At 48.6% G+C, this 19661-nt stretch overlaps 1 protein-coding gene across 4 annotated transcripts in view; it reads right to left on the reverse strand.

The window, feature by feature from the left end:
- The window catches only part of Mlph (melanophilin), a 35853-nt gene extending 25285 nt beyond the window's left edge, over positions 1 to 10568 (reverse strand). Inside the window, exons 1-3 of one of the 4 annotated variants that reach the window (XM_076914814.1) lie at positions 10350 to 10566; positions 4802 to 4913; positions 4048 to 4181 (exon numbers count right to left, since the gene is read on the reverse strand). In XM_076914814.1, the coding sequence (XP_076770929.1) occupies positions 4048 to 4157 (110 nt within the window). In that variant the 5' untranslated portion in view covers positions 4158 to 4181; positions 4802 to 4913; positions 10350 to 10566. Of the gene's footprint in view, positions 1 to 3975; positions 4182 to 4801; positions 4914 to 10349 lie in introns of those variants that run through there. The other 3 variants (XM_076914816.1, XM_034521971.2, XM_034521972.2) reach the window with 3 other exon arrangements.
- Positions 10569 to 19661: the final 9093 nt, after the last annotated feature.

The following is a 19661-nucleotide window of genomic DNA, read 5'->3' on the forward strand; positions in this document are numbered from 1 at the left end:
AGCAGGGTCCCTCTTCTCCACACCCTTGACAGCGCTTGCTCTCAGTTGTTTTCTCAATGATAGCCATTCTGACTGCGGTGAGATGGGATCTCAAAGTTTTTGTTTGCATTTCCCTGATGCCCAAGGATGCTGCTCACCCTTCTGATGTATCAACCGTGCTTACAGTTCTTCTGAGAGCTCTCTCGCTATTAAATTCATTAGCCCACTTACTGATCGACGATTTGGTTTTTGGTATTTAATTTTTATAGTCCTTGTGATGTGTTTTTATAACCCATTCCATTGCATTCCATTCTTGGCCGTACTGTTAATCTCTTCCTGTCCGTAGTCTCTGCGCTTGATTGTGTCTCAGGTAGGGACAGATAAGAAGAGGCACAGTGTCTGTCTACAGTCTTGGTTCTACCTACCATTTCAGACATTGGAACACGTTGTCACTGAACAGGAGCAGCTAGCTACTTGTACTGGCTACTTTTATGTCATCTTGACACATGCTAGAGTTATCTGAAAAAAGAGAACCTCAACTGAGAAGATACCTTCATAAGATCCAGCTGCGGGGCACTTTCTTAGTGATTGATGGTGGTCCTGGGTTCTATAAGAAAGCAGACTGATTGAGTTATGGGGAGCAAGCCAGTAACCAGTCTCTCTCTCTCTCTCTCTCTCTCTCTCTCTCTCTCTCTCTCTCTCTCTCTCTCTCTCTCTGGTTTCTGCAACAGTTCCTGCCTCCAGGTTCCTGCCCTGTTTGAGTTCTTGTCCCGACTTTCTTTAATGATGAACAGTGCTGTGGATGTGTAGGCCAAATAAAGCCTTTCCCCCTAAGTTACTTCTGTCATCGTGTTTCCTCAAGCAATAGAAACCCTAAGACAAGTTGTTACCAGGAGTGGGGTATTGCACTGCTGTGACAGACCTGATCGTGTTTTAGGGAAGTCTGGAGAAGGGCTTAGGAACTAAAAGCCACTGAGTGTTGAGAACTCAGCGAGCCATTCCAGAGGAGTTTGGAAGTATTGAAGGTTGAAGGGAAATACAGAAAATGGAGGCCTGGGCTAATGTTTAAGGAAATGCAGAAGATGGTGGCCTGCCTTGTGAAATTTCACAGGGAATTTAAAGACTGTTGGGGGGCCATTTGTTCCTTTGAATCAAGATTCTGTGGTTCTGGTTAGCTGGGGCTGAAGAATGAGCTGTGATTAACGAGAGAGCAGAGCTACTGAAGTGAAACTTCTGCTTTGCTGGGATACCTAATGCTGGTCATGTGGAACTGATAACTTAGCGGTGATTAAGGAGAGACCAGCATTGTTGAGGTGAAATATACTGGGAGAGTGTTTCCAGAGAGTCGGCACACAAACACTGTGCTACAGAGGCAGCTAAAGTTTTGCTTTGCACTGGTGGCTGAACTCCAAGACTGAGGAGGGAATCCAAGGTTAGACCAGATGATGGTAATGAGTCACTTAAAGGAAGAGTGACCCTCAGAGCCTGCTGCAGGAGGCAACAGAAAAAAAAAAAAGGGTGAGGGGTGGAGGTGGAGACTTGAAGGTAGGAAGGAGGTAAGGAAATCTGTGTCAGGAATGTAAGGGAAGGGGCGTGGCAGCCTTCCTGAAGACTCTGGGAAAGGAATGGTCAAGGTGGAAAGGAGACTTCTGTGGAGGGTGTGTGTGTGTGTGTGTGTGTGTGTGTGTGTGTGTGTGTGTGTGAATGCAAGAGGCAGAGGCAAAGCTGAATCCTGCTGGCATCTCACACCAATGCTAATCTCCAGCCGGGGCAGACCAATGACTTCTCTGTCAGTCACTGCTCCTTGCTGCCCTGGTTTTCATTGTCTGCAGGGAAGACGGACCAGCCGAGGGTGACTTCACTTTCCTTGGTTTTCTCCTGATTTTTAATTTTATTTCAAGTGTATGACTGTTTTATCTCAGTGTCTGTCTGTGCACCACGTCTGAATATGCCTGGTGCCCATGAAGGCCAGAAGATGGCATTGGAGCTCCTGGAACTGGAGCTACAGATGATTGTGAGCCATCATGTGGGTGCTGGGAATCAAACCCGGTTCCTCTGGAAGAGCAACAAGTGCTCTTAACTGCTCAGCCGGCTCTCCAGCACCTTCTGCTGATTTTTAAATACGCCTGTCCACCTATCTGTGTCTCATGATGACAGGTCTTTCATGGATTATCTCAGGAATTCCTGTGTATTTGCAGAGATCAAAACTCACACTACCACCTATTTGCCTTTCTGGGAAGGTTAGCAGGTCTAATATTTGGTTAGTGGGCTGTACCCTTTGGACAGGATGTGTCATTTAAGTATATTTCAGTTACTCCCTTCCCAAGGACACGAGTCACTGAGGCTGGCTGTGCATCAGCTGACTGCTCCTTGTGGGTTTTGGGTCTGTCCAGTGATTCCCGCCACACCACAGCCTCTGCTGAGCACTGGAGCTGACACACAGAGGAAGAGATATTGAGAGGATTTCCAATACTCATGCATAAGACAAGGCAGAGTGCAGGCTGGCAGTCCTGCTGAGGTCTCCTTCTTTGTACATAGTGCCAGGTGACTCAGGTCCAGGATGGGGGTGTCCCAGGAGGGAGGAGCTCACAAGTGGAGACTTAGCTGGCTGTTCTCCCCAAGGTTTGCTTTGGCAATGCTATGTTTGTGTAGTATAAAAATAATAACACATGATTATAATTTATAATATGATTATAAAATAATATTATAAAATTTTATAATATGATTATATTATATAAGTTTTTAAAGACCCAAGTGACTCATGCAGATATAAAATGCACGGAAGATAAGAGACACACCTCTGGAATTCTCTCTCAATTTAGGAAAGTGGGACAAGGGGCCCTTACTGCAAAGGTCAGAGGGACATGGCCAGGAGATGTCAGATTGTGGGAGGCTATGGAATTAAGCAGCCAACTCCTGCAACAGGCTTCAAAGGAAAAAGAGAGGAGGGAGAGAGCAGTGTGTCTCTCTGTGTGTGCCTGAGTGTTGTGTATAATGAGATGGGTATATGTGTGTGTGTGTGTGTGTGATGTATTGTGTATGTGTGGAGTGTGTGTTTTGTATGTGTGGAGTGTGTATGTGTGTGTAGCTTACAGACTAAAGGAGACTAAAAAGATAGACAATTGAGCTGGGCATCCTAAAATTCCAACACTGAGGAACCTGAGGCAGGAGGATCTTGAGTTTGAGGCTAGCTTGGGTTACATGGTGAGACCACCATCAGAAGTAAGAGAAGAGGAAGAGGAGCAGGGGAAGAAGGGAAGGAAGGAAGAAAGAGGAAAAGGAGGAGGAAGAGGATGATGATGATGATGGAGACAACAAATGACCAAATATAATGTCTGGCCCTTATTTGACGATGGGAATCTCTTACGACACTCTTTTCCCAGCTTTGAATTTTGGGGTCCAATGAGCCGTGCTCCCTAATCTGAAGACCTCCGCATGCTAATCCCCAGAGCCCATGTGCTCTTAACTCTTGGTTTTTCCGGCTTGCCCTTAGTTGCCTTCCTTTGCCTCACTCCTCCATACACTGACCCAACCCACAAAAGACACAGAGGGAAGAGAACAGGACCAGACAGGCCAATTGCCTTTCCTTGTGGGAAGAGACAGAAATGAGGCAGAGGGAGGTGTAAGCAATCAGGTAAATATTGGCTCGGATGTTGGGGAGAGTGACGTACACTAGATGGGCTCACCCAGGAAGAGGGGTGCCCCTCACATCACTGAACAGGATGGAAGTCAACCTCTGCCTGAATCCCTTCAGAGCCAAACCACATTCACTAAGTGACATTGTTAGCTCCTTTTCCCTCTTCAAGGTGGGGCCTCAGGACCAAGTGGCTTGTGAGACAGCACCCAGAAGTGGAGTCAAGTTGTGAAATTCTCACCTCAGAGAACAGAAAACCTCATTTCCACAAGGAAGAAGCCAGAGCTTGAAGGAAAAGCCAGTTCCCAGATCATGGATTCCCATCTGCTCTGTTTACCCTGCTCCTCTGGCCACATACCCACCTATGACACCAGAGGTGACAGCAACTTGGGACATCACGGGACCTGAACTTCATGGCTCAGCCAGACACTTACTGGAGTCTTTCTTCTTCTCGTCTCCTGAGGTCGAAGTCCCGCTGCACCACCTCCCACACGTGCTCAGCCTCCTCATCTGTGAGCTTGGAAAGGTCCAGCTTTTTCCCCATCTCTGCGCCTCATCCAGGTCACACCTGGGAAGTCACAGGGCCACAGACAATCAACTCCAGGAAGCCCCCCAGGACACCAATAAGTCACAGAGTATGAGGCAGACCGGCAGAAACACCCATGAATATGCATTGGCCCAAATAGTTTTTTAAATCTATGAATACCTGTCTGGTGGCTAGGAATGAATGGAAGCAGACATGTAAGAAGTTAGTTCTTGGTCCTGGGACACGCGTACAGCCACCTTCACTCTTCTTTGTAAGACGAGTGCCTCATTACATTTGCTCACAAAAGGGGAAATTGTATCTAAACCCACTCCAGCTCCGAGTCCCAAGGGCCATTGCCCATTGTCTTCAGAACTGATGGTCCTGGACTCAGAGAGCAAGGGTACTTCGGAGACTGGCTCCCTATGTTGGCATGATGGCTACTCCACTGTCATTGTGAGTGGATTTAGAATTATCTAGATGATACACCTCTAGGTGTATCTACATGAGGTTTGGCTGAGGAGGAAAGACCCACCCTGAACGTGAGCAACACCATTCCACAGCTAGGGTCCCTTGCTGAAGAAGAAAGGATAGAAGAGAGAGTGCTGAGAACCAGAAATCATCTCTCTCCACTTCATGACTTTGGAGTCGATGTGACCACTTGCCTCATGCTCCTGCCACCATACTTGTCACCCGTGTCTTCTGTGTGACAAAAAGCAATCTTTACTTCCTTAGGTTGGCTTTGCCAAGCATTTTGTCATGGAAAGTAGCCAGTACCTTAGGAAAAGAAAGGTTTGAGATGATCCCTCACTATCTGAAAGATTTACAGTCTTCTGGGGTGGGGGTTCTTGCTTAGGGCTGTCCCATGGTAGAAAGATCTCCTGGGAACGTGTACTAGCATGATGCCAAGTGTGCTTGCTCCAGGAATATTCATGCATGGCTCACAGTGACACTACAGAAAGAAACACCTACATGGGTAAGATGGTTAGGGTCTGCACACTTTGGTCACTGGGAGAGGTCAGCTGAGGGACTGCCCAGGGGGAATTCCTGTGCCTAGTGAATGTTAAGGTCACCTGACAATGCCAGCAGCCAGCACTCTCAAGGGTTCTGAACAGTTCAGTTGTAATCAGAGCAGTGAGCCCCCGAGTATACTGGTGTGCAGTAATTCTAGATGACCCAACAGCATGAAAATCAAACTGGATTTCGATTGGCGAATTAATTGTATTAAGGCATAGTCTTGCTATATAACCCAGCAAAGAAGCTCAATCCTCCTGCCTCAGCCTCCTGAGTTTTAGCATTATGTATTTGTACCTTCACATGGACTCAGACTTCATATTTCAAAGTTCTTCAAATCCAACATCCTTGTTCATGCCAATGTCAAAGAACACAGAAAGAAAAATTCAGATGTCAGAAAGAAAGATGGCAGAACCTGATGGTGGCAGAACCTTCATTTCTCTAAGTGTTGTCTGTGCTGACAGCCTCCTTTAGAAGCTGGTTAGGATTAAGCCTCTGGAGCTCTACCCAACCCTGAAGACTTTGGCAAGCTCCTCAGGCAGTTTCTGTGCATGTTAGAGTGGACTAGTATAGCTGGTCCACAGATCCCTGTGGGTGCAATACTGCAGGAGAGGGGGATGTTTATTCCCTTAGTGGTCACTAACAGCATTGATCTGTATGCTCTGTAGGGCGGGCAGTGGGTATGAGGTAGGTCAGCGAAAGTCATGGTGTAGATGAGCAGAGGAAGATAGGCTCTCTTACTGAGTGTTTGTGCAGAGATGTCACATGGTTCTCACAGGACATATTGATGTGACACTATATCTGGGTATAAAACTAGAAGCATCATTGACAGTGGGGGACGTTCCTTCATGCATCTTCACTGAGAACATGGCACAGCACCACCTCCCAATGGAGGGCTTCTCTGACCACTCAGAGGGCTCTATTTCTTTGCTGGTCACTTCCTATTTTCACCCTTCTGAAGTTTCTTCATCCTTCTTAGTGGTCAGTGAGGTTATGTGTGTTACTGTTAAACCCCATGGGGACAGTAACTCTGTATGACCCTGATACACAGGTCCTTTCTATGGTCCTCATTGTTTGCAGCAGGCCATGTAAGGAGGCTGATGGGTGACTCCTAGTCCAGCTGGCTCCAGAAACCATATTGTTCTAGGAAGGACAGAGTTTAGATGCTAGAAGGACCTGCTTTGGGTGGCTGCAAGTTGACTAGCACTGAGACCCCAACAAGTCTTCCTTAAGGATTTGACTTAATTTCTTGGGAACATGGAGAAGGGGACCAGTCAGGTGCTCTCATGAGGAGCCTGCAAACCTAGAAATCTCTAACTTTCTTTAAGGTTCCAAGATTCACCCTTTACACCCACCAGTTAGAAGCAGTCAGTACAAACGTTTGAGAAGAACTGGCTCCGTGTCAGAGAAGTACTTTAATTTGGCCACATGGAGGTTAATTGTGCCCCGCTAGCCTCTGCATTCATTAGCCTGAGGCAGGAGGATCTCTGCTTGGAGGTTAGCCTGAGTTACATTGTGAGATCATATCTCAAGAACAATTTTATAACTAACAAGAAAGGCTGTGATGATTTTGTAGGGGCGGGGGTTGAGACAGGGTTTCTCTGTGTAGCCCTGGCTGTCCTGGAACTCACTCTATAGACCAGGCTGGCCTTGAACTCAGAAATCTGCCTGCCTCTGCCTCCCAAGTGCTGGGATTGAAGGCGTGGGCCACCACTGCCCAGCTCAAGGCTGTGATGGTTAGTCCTCATTGTCAAGCCTGATTGGATTCAGGATCACCGAGGAGATACACCTCTGCACGTGTCTGTGAGCACATTTTCAGAGAGATTTAATGGAGAAAGGGAGACTCACCCTGAATGTGGGGAGCACCATCCCGTGGGCTGGGGTCATTAAAAGGAGAAACTGAGCTGAGTGCCAACACTCATCCCTGCTCCCTGGCTGTGGGTACAGTGTGAGCAGCTGCCTCAGGCTCCTGCTGCCACAGCCTGAGTCGTGAATCACCACGCTGCCTTCCCCACTGCATCTAAAACTGGGCGAAAGGAAACCCTTCCTTCAGTGACTTTTGTCAGGTTTTTTTTTTTTTTTTTTTTTCTCTTTCATATCAAGGAGAAACGGGAAATAATAACAGGTTAATAATGATAAGTTAATAACATCCAGGCAGATGCTATTAAAGTAAATTTTGAGTCCTTCACTGCCAACCAGAGTAGCCCCCAATATTGTGTGTCTTTAAATCACTGAAAGATAACTTCTCCATATCGTTTCGCTCACTCCTTAACATTCCCAACCTCTAGCACAGTGGTGATTCTGAGGAATGCATTCAGAGGGTGCCTTGGGGTGGGCAAGGGAGTGTCACAAGAGCTGGGACACTCTCCGGCCTGCCCCCTCAGGACACGTGCTGTCTGGCTTCTAAAGAACAGAATAAGAAGTTCTTATTTGATGGCTGACTGGGGCCCATTCATCCTGAATTCTCATCATTTTAGAGCAAGTGCCTTGTGGGGCATGGAGTCAGTCAGGCTCTATTCTTGGAGCCGATGAGCGATGAGCAACGTGACCCTCAGCTGAGGGCTCTCACCCTCTCACCTCCTGAAGTAGAAACCAAAGTGCATGGGCCCTTACATCCTGAGTGTGAAGGAAGAGCCAGAGGAGAAGCCACCTCCTTTCTCATCCTCAGAGCTTGACTTGACTAATAATTTTTTAAATGACTAGTTTTTGAGGTTTGCCTACAGAAAATTGCTCTTGTAAATCTGTACTTGCAGCAGTGAAGGGCAGGGGCTGTGCCAGACCACTGGAGGGCTCAGGTCTGCCCCACATCAGGCTGGGGGGGGGGGGATGGGTACTTGTTAGGGCAGGGCGATGCCTCCAGGCTCTGGCTGTTCCTTGTCTGTGCTGATAACTAAGTCACGAGCTTCCTGAGCCCCAAAGCACTCTCAAGTTCTCTTTGCTCCACTGCTCAGTTTTAATCCTGTTTCAAACCGCTGAGATCCAGCTGTCCCCAGTTACTTTACAGTTATAATGGGGAACAGGGAGACATCAGGCAGAACGGCCCCGGCAGGAAGGAGAGAGAAGAGCTAAGAGGGATTACTCAGACCTCACTGCAGAGTTTCAAGGGAATGCTGTCTTTATGTATTAAAGGTTTGAATTAACACTTGGGCCATACTTGTAGATAAAGACCTGGTTTATCGTCTTTTAGGGCCACCTGCCCCAGAACCTGGTGCATCTGTGACTGTGAGCAAGCAAACTGGGGAACAACTCATCAATGCCAGCTGACTGGCAGGATTACCCTCTGTCTGGGCCAGGCAGGTCCTGCTGATAAAGGTGTAAACAGAGGTGCCAGCTATGACTCCTTTGGAGTGGTCTCTAGAGCTTCTGGGTGTGGTTGTGTGTGTGGATAAGGTTTACAGCACAGGGGTTCTGGGCCCTCCAGACTCCAGAAACAGAATGAACACACTGCCACCCAGAAGCACTCCCTTCCCCTACAGAAGTGCTAGGTACCACCGTGAAGCTCTGGAAAGGCTCCTGCAAGCCAGGCTGCCTGACATCACTTCTAGTTTGATCTTTCCATTCCCATTGGCTCTGGGGGAAGCCTCATTTATCCATGGCTGTGGGCTCTGATTTACATGCAAAGCTTCTACTCCAGGCTGTGGCAAGAACTGGACCAGGTGCAGCTGCAGAGTCTGCAGCTGGACTTCCAGACCAATTCAGGCATGGGCAGCTTGGGTGCTTCAGGTCCCTCCTGCTCTCAAGATCTCAGTGTCCCTGACTCTACTGTGAGAGGTTGGGGCCCATGGGTAATCCTGACACTGTCAGCTGGCATATGCTGAGTTGTTCCTCAGTGTGTTTGCTCACAGTCACTGATGTGCCAGGTTCTGGGACAGGTGGCACTAGAAGCAGATAAGCCAGTCTTTAACTACAAAGGTCTCTGGTCATCTCTAACTCAGTATGATGCTGGGATCTTAGACTTAAGAGGCACCATGGTGGTAGGGTACAGTGTGCATACATGTTGGGGATGTGTGTGTCTTCTTTCAAAAGTCGCTTTTGAAAAGAGCAAGACAGTGAGCCCTAAAAGGTGCTTTAGCTGCATGGCCAACACACATGGCCGTCCTGCATTAACACTGAGGGAAAGGAAAATTATCAATAGGTGGCAGGCTTTGGGGTCCTCCTTGCCCCTCCCTGACCTCACCCTTCCCCCAGTGCTCAGCAGTTTTTCAGAGTCACTAATGAATCAGGAAGACCCACCAGCTTCTCATGCACGTGCCTGGACCAGCTTCTCAGTCCTGTGAGGCACCGGCCATGGATGGAAGAGTACACCTCCCCACCTTGCCTGGTGCCGCTTTGATTCTAAGAAGTGACACCTTGGAGACTTGGCCAGGAAAGCTGTGTCTGGCTAAGACCAAGCAATTAGTTGGGGGATGGGTGGGTGTCAAATGACACACATCTGGGCCAAGGAGCCATCAGGCCCAGGGGCTCACTGCCCAGTTACCCCTGGTCTTTTAGCCCATCCTTTTTTCCTGAGATGTATGGCCTGAGTATCTAGGGTCTTGAACCTTCATTATCACTCAAAGCCCTCAGAAGGAAACAAGAACAATCTGCCTCGCATAAAAACAGAACAGACAACCACACCAACCCATTTCAGATGAAGCAACGAGCTATGTTTTTAGTTCAGGTCAGTAGGACATAGGTGTGTGCTCTGTGAAATCTTCCTGGATCTGTGAGACTCAGCTCCCTCACAGGCTTGGACACAGTGGGGTGATGTGGAGATGCCAGCAGCCCCCAACCTTTCCTCTCACACCCTCATAATAAGGAGAAGGGGCCTAGGGAACCTAGGGTTCAACAAAAAAAATGATTCCACTAAGTCTGGTGCTTTCAGAGGAGGGCAGGTGTCTCCTTCATGCATGGATCTGCTTTCTTCTTGCTCCCCCAAGACTAGTTGGGCAGCCGGGAGGAAGTTTCTGTACGAATAGCCTCTCACCCTGGGATCCAGTCCAAGTCTCCCCCAGGGGACACCAGCTTTTAGCTCAAAGGAAGCTTTTGATTAAAACCAACTGTTTAGCCCCAAATAGGCTCCCCAAGGATTTAACCCACTGTGATTGAGGCATCCAAAAGAAACCCCCGAGTTCAGAGGGTTCAGTGTGGCTGCACCCTCCCTGAGCCAGATTCCCTCCCCTGGGAGCTCTGCAAGGCCCAGGTCCTTGGTGCACTCACCAGCCTCTCTCCTGGGAATGTTCAGCCTCTGGCTGTGGCTCGGTCCTGGCCTCTGCTCCTTTCTCTTAGATCCAGTGTCTGCTCAGGGTGCACTGAGCTAGACAGAGCTGAGTGCAGGGATCCAGGCAGCTGTGGCATTGGTCCTGCCCAGCTTGCTGCTCAGATCACGTGGGCTACTCCTGTCCCGCCCAGCTCCGGGATCGACGTGCACCCCAGGGTGTCTGCACTGGCCAAGAGCAGAGCGGACACCAGTGGCCCTCCTGAGAGGCTCTAAAGTGGGTGTGGAGGACAGAGCCTCCTTGTCCCCAAGCCGGTTGAGAGCAGCACACACTTTGGAGCTGTGCGCTCAGTTCCACTACTGAGCTCTGGTCCCCCATAGGAGCGACCTGCTGGCAAACCACATCCTTCCGGAATGCGGAACGCAGAATCTCCTCGAATACCCATTTTAACTCTTTAGACAGCTTCACAGACAGGGAAACAGAGGACCAGAAAAGTGCCCTACCCCAAACCACCAACTGGTCAGTGAGATTGTGAGCCCAGGGTTTCCAGCTAGAGTCGCAAGTCCCTAGGGCCTCAAATGGACTCACAAGCGTCCCTCCCGCCCCGCCCCCACTCCGCTAGTGAGCAGTCCGGTCAGGGCCTTGACTACTGAAAAAAAAAGTCCAGTAGGTCTGTGGTCTGATACTCTCCACCCAGAGATCTGCCCTGGATGTTGAAAGAATCACACCTTGCCCCATGCCCCAGCATAAGAGCACCCTAACCCTGTTCTCCATTGCTATATTTAAAACAAAACAAAACAAACAAACACAAACCCTGATCAAACAAAAAACATACTCAGCCAAGTGTGTGTTAATTCACACACAAAATCTCAACACTTGGGAGGCAGAAGCAGGAGGATTGCTGAAAATTTCAGACGAACCTATGCTAGTATTGAGTTCCAGCCAGGCCAGCCTGAGCTACAGAGACCCCTACTCTTTAGGGACAACTTTTACAATTCAGTTTTGAATTGTAAAATAGAGCCAGGGATATAAATAATAACTAGCTCCAGGGTGGACAGACATGATAGTAACATTCATTCCCTGTCAGCAGAAGAGGAAAGGGGAATTTAGAGGACGTGCATTAGGTCATCTGCAGGGTGTGTGTGTGTGTGTGTGTGTGTGTGTGTGTGTGTGTGTGTGTGTGATTCAACTTGTCTCATTACTTTGAGTGCTCATTATGATTTCTGCATGAAGACTTCTCTAGGCTTCTCTGTGGTCAAACCCCTTTCTTTCTCTTTGCAATAAATAAATTCTTTGTGGGGAGCAATGTGTCCATTCATCATTTACATATAATATACATGCTTATATATTCTTTATATATAATATACGTGTGTGTGTGTGTGTGTGTGTGTGTGTGTCTGTCTGTCTGTCTGTCTAGGCTTGCTGGCTGCCAGCCTAGGTTCCAGTTTAGTAAAAGTCGCTATCTCACGGGAAGAAGGTAGAGAGTGGTAGAAAAGGTTACACATGTCTTCTTCTGGTCTCCTCATGCCCACTCACATACACATACAGATATATACCACGCTAGCGCACATACAAGTACACATACATATATGTATATGGTGGTGGTGGGGTGATGGCTGCTAGATGCGACTGATTCTGGACCAGATCCTTTGGCATGTCCGTGAGAATGTCGTGGAAACAGGCAGTTTATAAAAGGCAAAAAGGTCCTGGCAGGCAGCATCATGTTTCACTGATTGAATTTCAGTTCTGTAGTTCATCCTGGTTCAGCACACACTGGCCCCTGTCCACCGTAAGTCCCTCACAAGTGGCTGAGGGAAATGGGGAGTGGAGTCTTTTGTGTCACACCCGAGACTTTCTATAATTTCGAGATTGCTTCACCAATTTTAAAATTGCTTCTACATTGCATATATTCTTTAACTGAAATTGAAATTCCGAACTTCATTTTTATTTTAGGGATAATTTTTCTGAGTGTGTAAAAAGAGTTGCAATCGTGTCTGCACCATATAAGTCACACTAAATACACAATGTATATATTTGTATCTACAGTGATATCTGTGGAAGAATTATTGTTTAAAAGCAATCTGTCCACCAGTAGACATTGAGCGACCATGCATACACACACACATATATACACACATATACATATGTATATGTATGTAATATGTACACATGTATATATACATAAATATATGTATATATAGTGTGATTTAATCTGTATATGATTCAACATATACATATATATATGTGTGTGTACATACACACACACATATATTATTATATAAAGTCTTTCTATGTAGTCCTGGATAGCCTGGAACTCACTATGTAGAGCAGTCTGGCCTCTGAACTCACAGGCATTTACCTGCTTCTGCCTCCCAAGTGATATATTTAAATTATCTCCTACCATGCTGGGTTGTGATTGGTTTATGTGGACGCTGGGGCTTTGGACTCAGGCCCTCATGCTTGCTTTGCAAGTGATACTGCCCACTGAGCCATCTCTCTAGCCCCATTGTCTCTTAATATTCAGATAGAATTTCCTCCTCAGATTTTCCCTGGCTTCCGAGTTATGAGATGCATAAATTGTATAGGTTGCTTATTTTGTAGATTGCCTCCTAACTTTGGATTTGCCTGGCATTTCTTGTAATTTGAAAGGACCCTTTCAGAAGCAAGGCTGCCTTCTCTGCTGTCTGTCAGGTGGTGTGTAAATAGATTTCTGTCAATACGATGGTTCCGGGAATGTTAGGAGGTGGGGCCTAGCAGAGAAGGAAGTGGGTCCCCAGGTGTGGTTCCTCTGCTCCCAGTCTATAAGGTGAATAAGATAGCTTTAAAACATCTTCTCCACAGTGCTCAGCCTCACGGAGCAATGGAACCAAATGACTGGACAGAACCTTCTGGAACTTTGAGCCACACTAAATCATCCCTCTTTGAAGTTACTTTCTCATCTCTTGTCACAGTGACAGAACTCACTAACACAGACTTTATGGCAATTATCATAAACCTGGTTCACAAACCCATATCATAAAATATCCCAACAGCCAATTTTAAACCACCAAGTAATCAACCATTAATCCCTAAAAGCCAGGAGGCTGGAGTGTCACCATTAGCTGTGCCATCTTGGGGGAGAATTTCAACCATATACCATGCCTCATTTGCTCTGTCTAAATAGTGGAAATCTCAGCCTTCACCTTGGGGGCAAGGCACAGCACAGTATAGCACCATGCACTACCCACTATGTCCCTTCTAGACTGATAAGTCCTGATTCCATGCAGGAAAGGGACATAGCCCAGTGAGAATCTGTGTGTTTCCCTCTCCCTTATAGTAGGATACACGAGACACCTCTGTACAGTGAAGGTGAGGGAGAGAGACCCCCCCCCCCCCAGGCCAGTGTCCCTCATTAAAAGAAAGTTCTTTGCTCTTCTGTGCTTTTCAATCTTTCTGGCCTAGAATTCAGATGATGGGGGTAAGGTGGAGGTGTGGGGTGGGGTGGGAATGGAGGTAGGTCTGGAGCTGCCAAGAGTGTCTAGCAATGCAGAGAAGACAAATAAGAGGCTTCCCTAGGAGAGAGAGGTAAGGACCCTGGGTGGAAAGACAGGCTTGAACCCCTATGAGGTCACTGACCTATCTTCTCAGCACACAGTCTATCTCTAAACCCCTTGTTATGGGAACAAGATTTACAGCCTGTGTAAGCCACTGTCAGATGGGTTCCAGGTCATGAACGTGAATTCAGGGGACTCTGTGAAGGTGAGAAGGAGGAAGGTGGATCTGTGTGTTCCCTCAGTCTTGCAACTTGCAAGTACAGTGGACATCAAAACAGTCCCCGGTGAAGACAGAACCTCCTGCTGCTTCCTGTGCTTTAAGAAACACGGTGTTCATATTTTCTCTTGTTGGAAGAACTATTTTGATCCTCCCGCCTCAGCCTTCCCAAGGCTGGGATTGCAGATTCCCCCTTGCTCGCTTTGGTCGTCTCTTTGCTGTGTACCAGGAGATGAGGGTCAGGGACACCCTGCAGGGCTGGTCCCACCATTCCTAGGTTGCTATAAGACCAGGCTCCTTTGACAGCCCTTCCTAGCAGGATGCTCCTGGGATGATAGGGAGGAGATTCTTGGGCTAGCCTCTGGGACCCAGTCCTGGGCAGGATGAAAGAAAGCAGTGTCCTGCTCTGACTCCTCCATACCGATAGGGGGCGACAGAACCACAGCTGGCGCACCTGGGTGCCAACACCCGCAAGACCGAGGGCGGTCACCTGTCATAGTCAGCTGACCGGAGCCAGCCCCGTTCAGTCTCCCTGCATTTAATTCAGGGACCCCCTTGGCCGGTCCTGACACTTTTTCTTAATGAGGGTGAAGTGTTCCAGCTTCTCACCCTCTGCCTCCCTCATCTTCCAGGGCTCCCCTATTCATGCCCGGCTCCTTCCCAGCCTGGCTTCCTTCGAAGCCCTTTGGTGTGCAGCCAGCCATCGTGACTCACACAGTCTGAAGGGCAGGGCTGCGGCTTCTGTGCAGGGCGCCTGCCCTGTCTGTTCCCGCGGCGGTGGCCCGGAGCCCACCCAAGAGGATGGGGAAGACACTGGGGTTCAGGCCACCCACTCCTGGGACACTGTTGCCTTTTGTTAGAAGACCTTCATTGGGAAACCCATCTCCACCACCTTGTGTTTTGGTGGCCTGTCCTCTCTGCTCTGTACTTCAAGCATAACCATACACCAAGCCACAACTGGGTTACCAGCTTGGGACCCCTATCCAACAGTTTTCATCCACAAACTTCTTTTTTCCCCACAAACTTCTTGTTTGGGTTTTTTTTTGTTTTTTGTTTTTTGTTTTTTGTTTTTTTGTTTTTTGTTTTTTTCGAAACAGGGTTTCTCTGTGTAGCCCTGGCTGTCCTGGAACTCACTCTGTAGACCAGGCTGGCCTTGAACTCAGAAATCCGCCTGCCTCTGCCTCCCAAGTGCTGGGATTAAAGGTGTGCGCCACCACCGCCCAGCCCCCACAAACTTCTTAATGCTCACTTTTGTTCTCCCTTTTCTCCATCCCTTCTGGGCCCTTCCTTCCCTTATCTCCTCCCTCCTTTCCTCTCTCCCTCCCTCCTTCCTCTCCTTTTCCTCCCAATACTAAATTCAACAGACAAACTAACTGCTCTCCTGATGCTCTGGCCTTGGCTGTTGGCCAGGCTAAGGGACTGCTTTGCAGAGCCTGGGAACTGGCTCTACTCCAGTTTTCTTGGGGAGTCCCTTGGTAGGGGTGGAATGCTGGGATTTCCCACCACCAAGATCCATGGCCCAGTGCCTGTATAGATGCTAGGACCTCTAGGCCTTCAGGGACTGACCCTCCCACCCACCCACAGTCTCCTGGGATCTAAGGCCAGGAAAGCCCCCATCTCTCCCTAAAGCTAATTCTGCTGGGAAGGCTGGGACCCCAGCTGGGCTCTGGACCTTGAGAAAGTCCTGCCCCCTGCAGGCCAGCCTTGGGGCATCACTTCTGGTAACATTGTGGTAGGTGGGACATCATCACAAGAAGGCTGATGTTGGGGATAGATGCAGTGGGCTGTGTGTGGGTGGGGAGGGACAGCATTGTTTTCTAGCAGGAGTAGAGTGTGGGGTGGGACCCAGCTTGCCATTCCTAGGAAACAGTAATGAATACAGCATGTAAGGGATTATGTGGCTTTGGGACAGCCAGGGAGCCACTGTGGCTTTGGAGATGTTCTTTCTGAGTATCAAGTGGTGAAGTGCACACACCAGCAACACTCCTCCGGTCTGCTCACCTCTAGGGGCTTTCCAGTGGAGGCACTTATGTCTGGGTCTGAGGTCTGGGAGACTCAGCCTTCCTTCTGGATGCCCTTCGGATTTCTCCCTTTCTGATATCCAGTTTGATATGGCAAGATGGAGTCAGGCTCTCAGGGAAATGAACACACTGGAGGACAGAACCCAAGACTATTCAATGCTCACCTCCTGGGGGCCTTGGTCTGTGCATCCCAGCTACAGCCTGAGATGGAGATAGGGCAGAAGTGTGGCCAGGTTCTCCTGACAAAGGCATGACATAGTTAAGCCAAGCAAGAGAGACAACCCCTCCATTCATCTGGCCACAGCAAAATCCACCTACCTCAAGGCCAGAAAAACAGAGGATGTAGTTCCAGAAAAGCATAGTTCTGAGGTTGCTGCCACAGAGCTCTGGGGCACAGTGCATCCACACCTAGTTCCTATCAAGCCCCCCCCCCCCCCCCCCCCCCCCACTAAGCCCTTCTGGGCCCTCACTGGCTGAGCCCATTGAGAAGAAGACAGAGAGAGGCCAAGGATGGTGTTGATGTCACCCACAAACAGTTGGTGTCAGGAGACAGAAGAGAGTAGAGAAGAGGAGATGGAAGTTTCTGACTCCAGGAACACCCTGACCTTGGATTTCTTGGGCCTCGGGGTCTCACAAGTCCTCCTAATTAGGAAGCAGCAGGCAGTGTAACTGTCTTGGCAGGAGTGTGGCTATTCTAGAAAGAGACATTTGAGCCCCTCCATCAGACTATTAAAACAAACCCCATATGGAATAAAAGTTTTTTCAGGAATCTTAAGCTTGGTAAAGCAAAAGGCTGGGACCCAAGTGACAGCCAGAGGAGGGAGGGCCTTGCCTCCTGGGAAGAGATTTCAGTTTGAACACTTAGTCAGACCACCTTCTGGGAGACTGGAGCCCAGATGGAGATGGCCCACCTTGATGGAGACTGCCTAGTTATGTGTGTTACTCGATCTCCGCTTAAACCTATATCTCATGCCAGCACCTCAGGCTGGACTTTTAGGGTCCATAAAACCTCTTTATCTCTCCATCCCTCTCAGTGTGGCCACATTGAATGAATCTTTGTTTCTGCCTTACGTTATTAAGTATCTCATTAAATAGCCAACTGATGAGAGGAGGTGGAGCCTGGCTTGTTAGGGCTGCCAGGACCCAGTCCTGTGCTCTGAAAGCCCCAGAACGGAGCAATGGTCTGAGCAGCCTTCAACTCTGTCCCAGGGCACCTACTCCACAGGCTGTGTGGGCTTTTGGTATTTTGGGGGAAGAGGTGAATCTAAGGGGATTTTCAGTGTACCCCAGCACCACACAGGTACAGTTACACTCTCAGCACCTGTGTCTGGCCTCAGCAATGACTGTTGAGTAAATAGAGAGCCCCCATCCTCTGCAGTTACTCCTAAATCAGGTGAGGTCTGGGGGGCGCATCTGTGGACCCGGGAAGTTGTTATTCCTACGAGAAAGACCTCCTCCCCATCAGTGGAAAAAGAACTTTGAACTTTAGGAGGTGGTATGTCTGAAATAGGCACTCCCCAAGACCTTAAGTGGGGGTGGCTGGCATCATGCCAAGCCCATCCTCTGTTTTGCAGCCCCATCTGAGATTTGCTCCCCTTCTCATGATGCTAACACTGGCTTCTGATGACATGGAGATGCTAGAAGCCTTACACCATACGGCACTAGGCATCCTATCTGTGACAAGAGCCAGTCTCTACAGCTGGCCTGGTGGGAAACAAGGCTTCTGATATCTTTACTGTCCCGACAGAGAAGGGCCTGAGGCTCCTGGAGGAGCCATGGACAGTGCATGGTAGAGCAGGGTCCCGTCCACATCCAGGCTAGTCTGAGGCAAGCAAGGCTTTGGTGTCTTTTTGTTTCACATACTCTCCTTAAAGGCTATGAGGAGATGACTGAGGTCTCTCTGAGTGGGTAGAGGCCATTGATTGCTGATGCTGGGAGGCCCTCTGGTGGAGTCATCTGAACTCCTTCAGACACCAGAAGTCCATTGGACTTCTAATATTCTGCCCCAGGCAACAGGCATCCTCATCTGGAGTATGTATTTCAACCATCCTTCACTTCTGTTTTCTTCCCTGCATCCAAACATCCCCTTTACCTCACCAGATACCTGCTTATTCACAGGGGAAGGAGGCCAGGAGAGCTAGGGCATCAGGATCACCAACCTTGGTGGTCCCTGCCTATAGGTTTCCTCTCAACCTGGGTGCAGGTTAATTGAAAGGGCTCTCCAAGCAGGATGGATGGTTTCTTCAGGCATCTGGTGCCCTCTTCTGGCCGATTTGGGTTACTGAATGGGCTCTAAGCACTCAAGGGACCTTGTAGCTAGTGAAATGTCCACCCGTGGAGCCAGGTTTCCAGCCCCTGTGATGATAGCCCAGCGTAGCCTCCCATGGTAAGTGGGAATCCCACTGAGCTCTCTGTTTCTCTTAAAGATTCAATGCCCCCTCCCTGTTGTCTTCCAACACAGCTGGGTTCTGGATCAGCTGTTGCTACCTTCTTGATTCTAACTTTCGCTTCATTTTCAAAAGTGTGATGGAAGAGAAGTTTCTTCCTTATAAATGAGCAGGTTACAATGTTAGGGGTTATAGAACCACAGGAATCAAAATGAGGAACGCATGGCAGGAGAGACAGATGGGTCATGATTCCATGACCCATCTTAAGGAATTCAGATGACCCCACCAGAGAGCCTAGCTTTATGTCAACTTGGCACAAGCTAAAGTCATCAGAGAGGGGGGAACCTCAGTTAGGAAAATGTCCTCCAGAAGATCTGGGCTGTAGGCAAGCTTGTAAGGCAATTTCTTAATTAGTGATTGTTTGGGGGGAGGGGCCCCTCATTGTTGATGATTCCATTCCTGGGTTCTATAAGAAAGCAGGCTGAGCAAGCCACGAGGAGCAAGCCAGTAAGCAGCATCCTCCATGGCCTGCATCAGATCCTGCCTCCAGGTTCCGGCCCCGTGTGAGTTCCCGTCCTCAGTGCTTTTGATAATGCACTGTTTTACATGGAACTGTGAGCAGGATAAACCCTTTCCTCCCAGACTGCTTTTGTTCATGGTGTTTCAGCACAGCAATAGTGACCCCTCACTAAGACAAAGAGGTTTATAGAGCTGCCTGGACTACCAGTGGGGAAGGATGAAGGTGATGGAGGCAATAATGTAGTTCCTTGAAGGATCTTTGTGACTGATCTGGGTCTTGACTCAGGTGGCGGTCACATGAATTACACCTGCAATAAACTGTTAAGGGCTCAATGTGTGTGGGCATGTACACGCGCGCACACACACACACAGACACACAGGTACACACATACACTCATGCACACGACACAGACACACAGATACACAAACACCCAGTCCCATACACACACACACACACACACACACACACACACACACACACACACACACTCACACACACGCAGAGCTGTGTCTTATGCAAGACACTGCCATTTAGAGAAGCTAAGCCAAAGGCACATTGATTTCTGTTATTTACCACACACGAGTTTACAATTACCTCAAAGTAAAAAAAATAAAAAGTTAAAATGTAAAAACGTT

Source organism: Arvicanthis niloticus, chromosome 17 (assembly GCF_011762505.2).
Source record: "Arvicanthis niloticus isolate mArvNil1 chromosome 17, mArvNil1.pat.X, whole genome shotgun sequence".
Lineage (NCBI taxonomy): Eukaryota > Metazoa > Chordata > Mammalia > Rodentia > Muridae > Arvicanthis > Arvicanthis niloticus.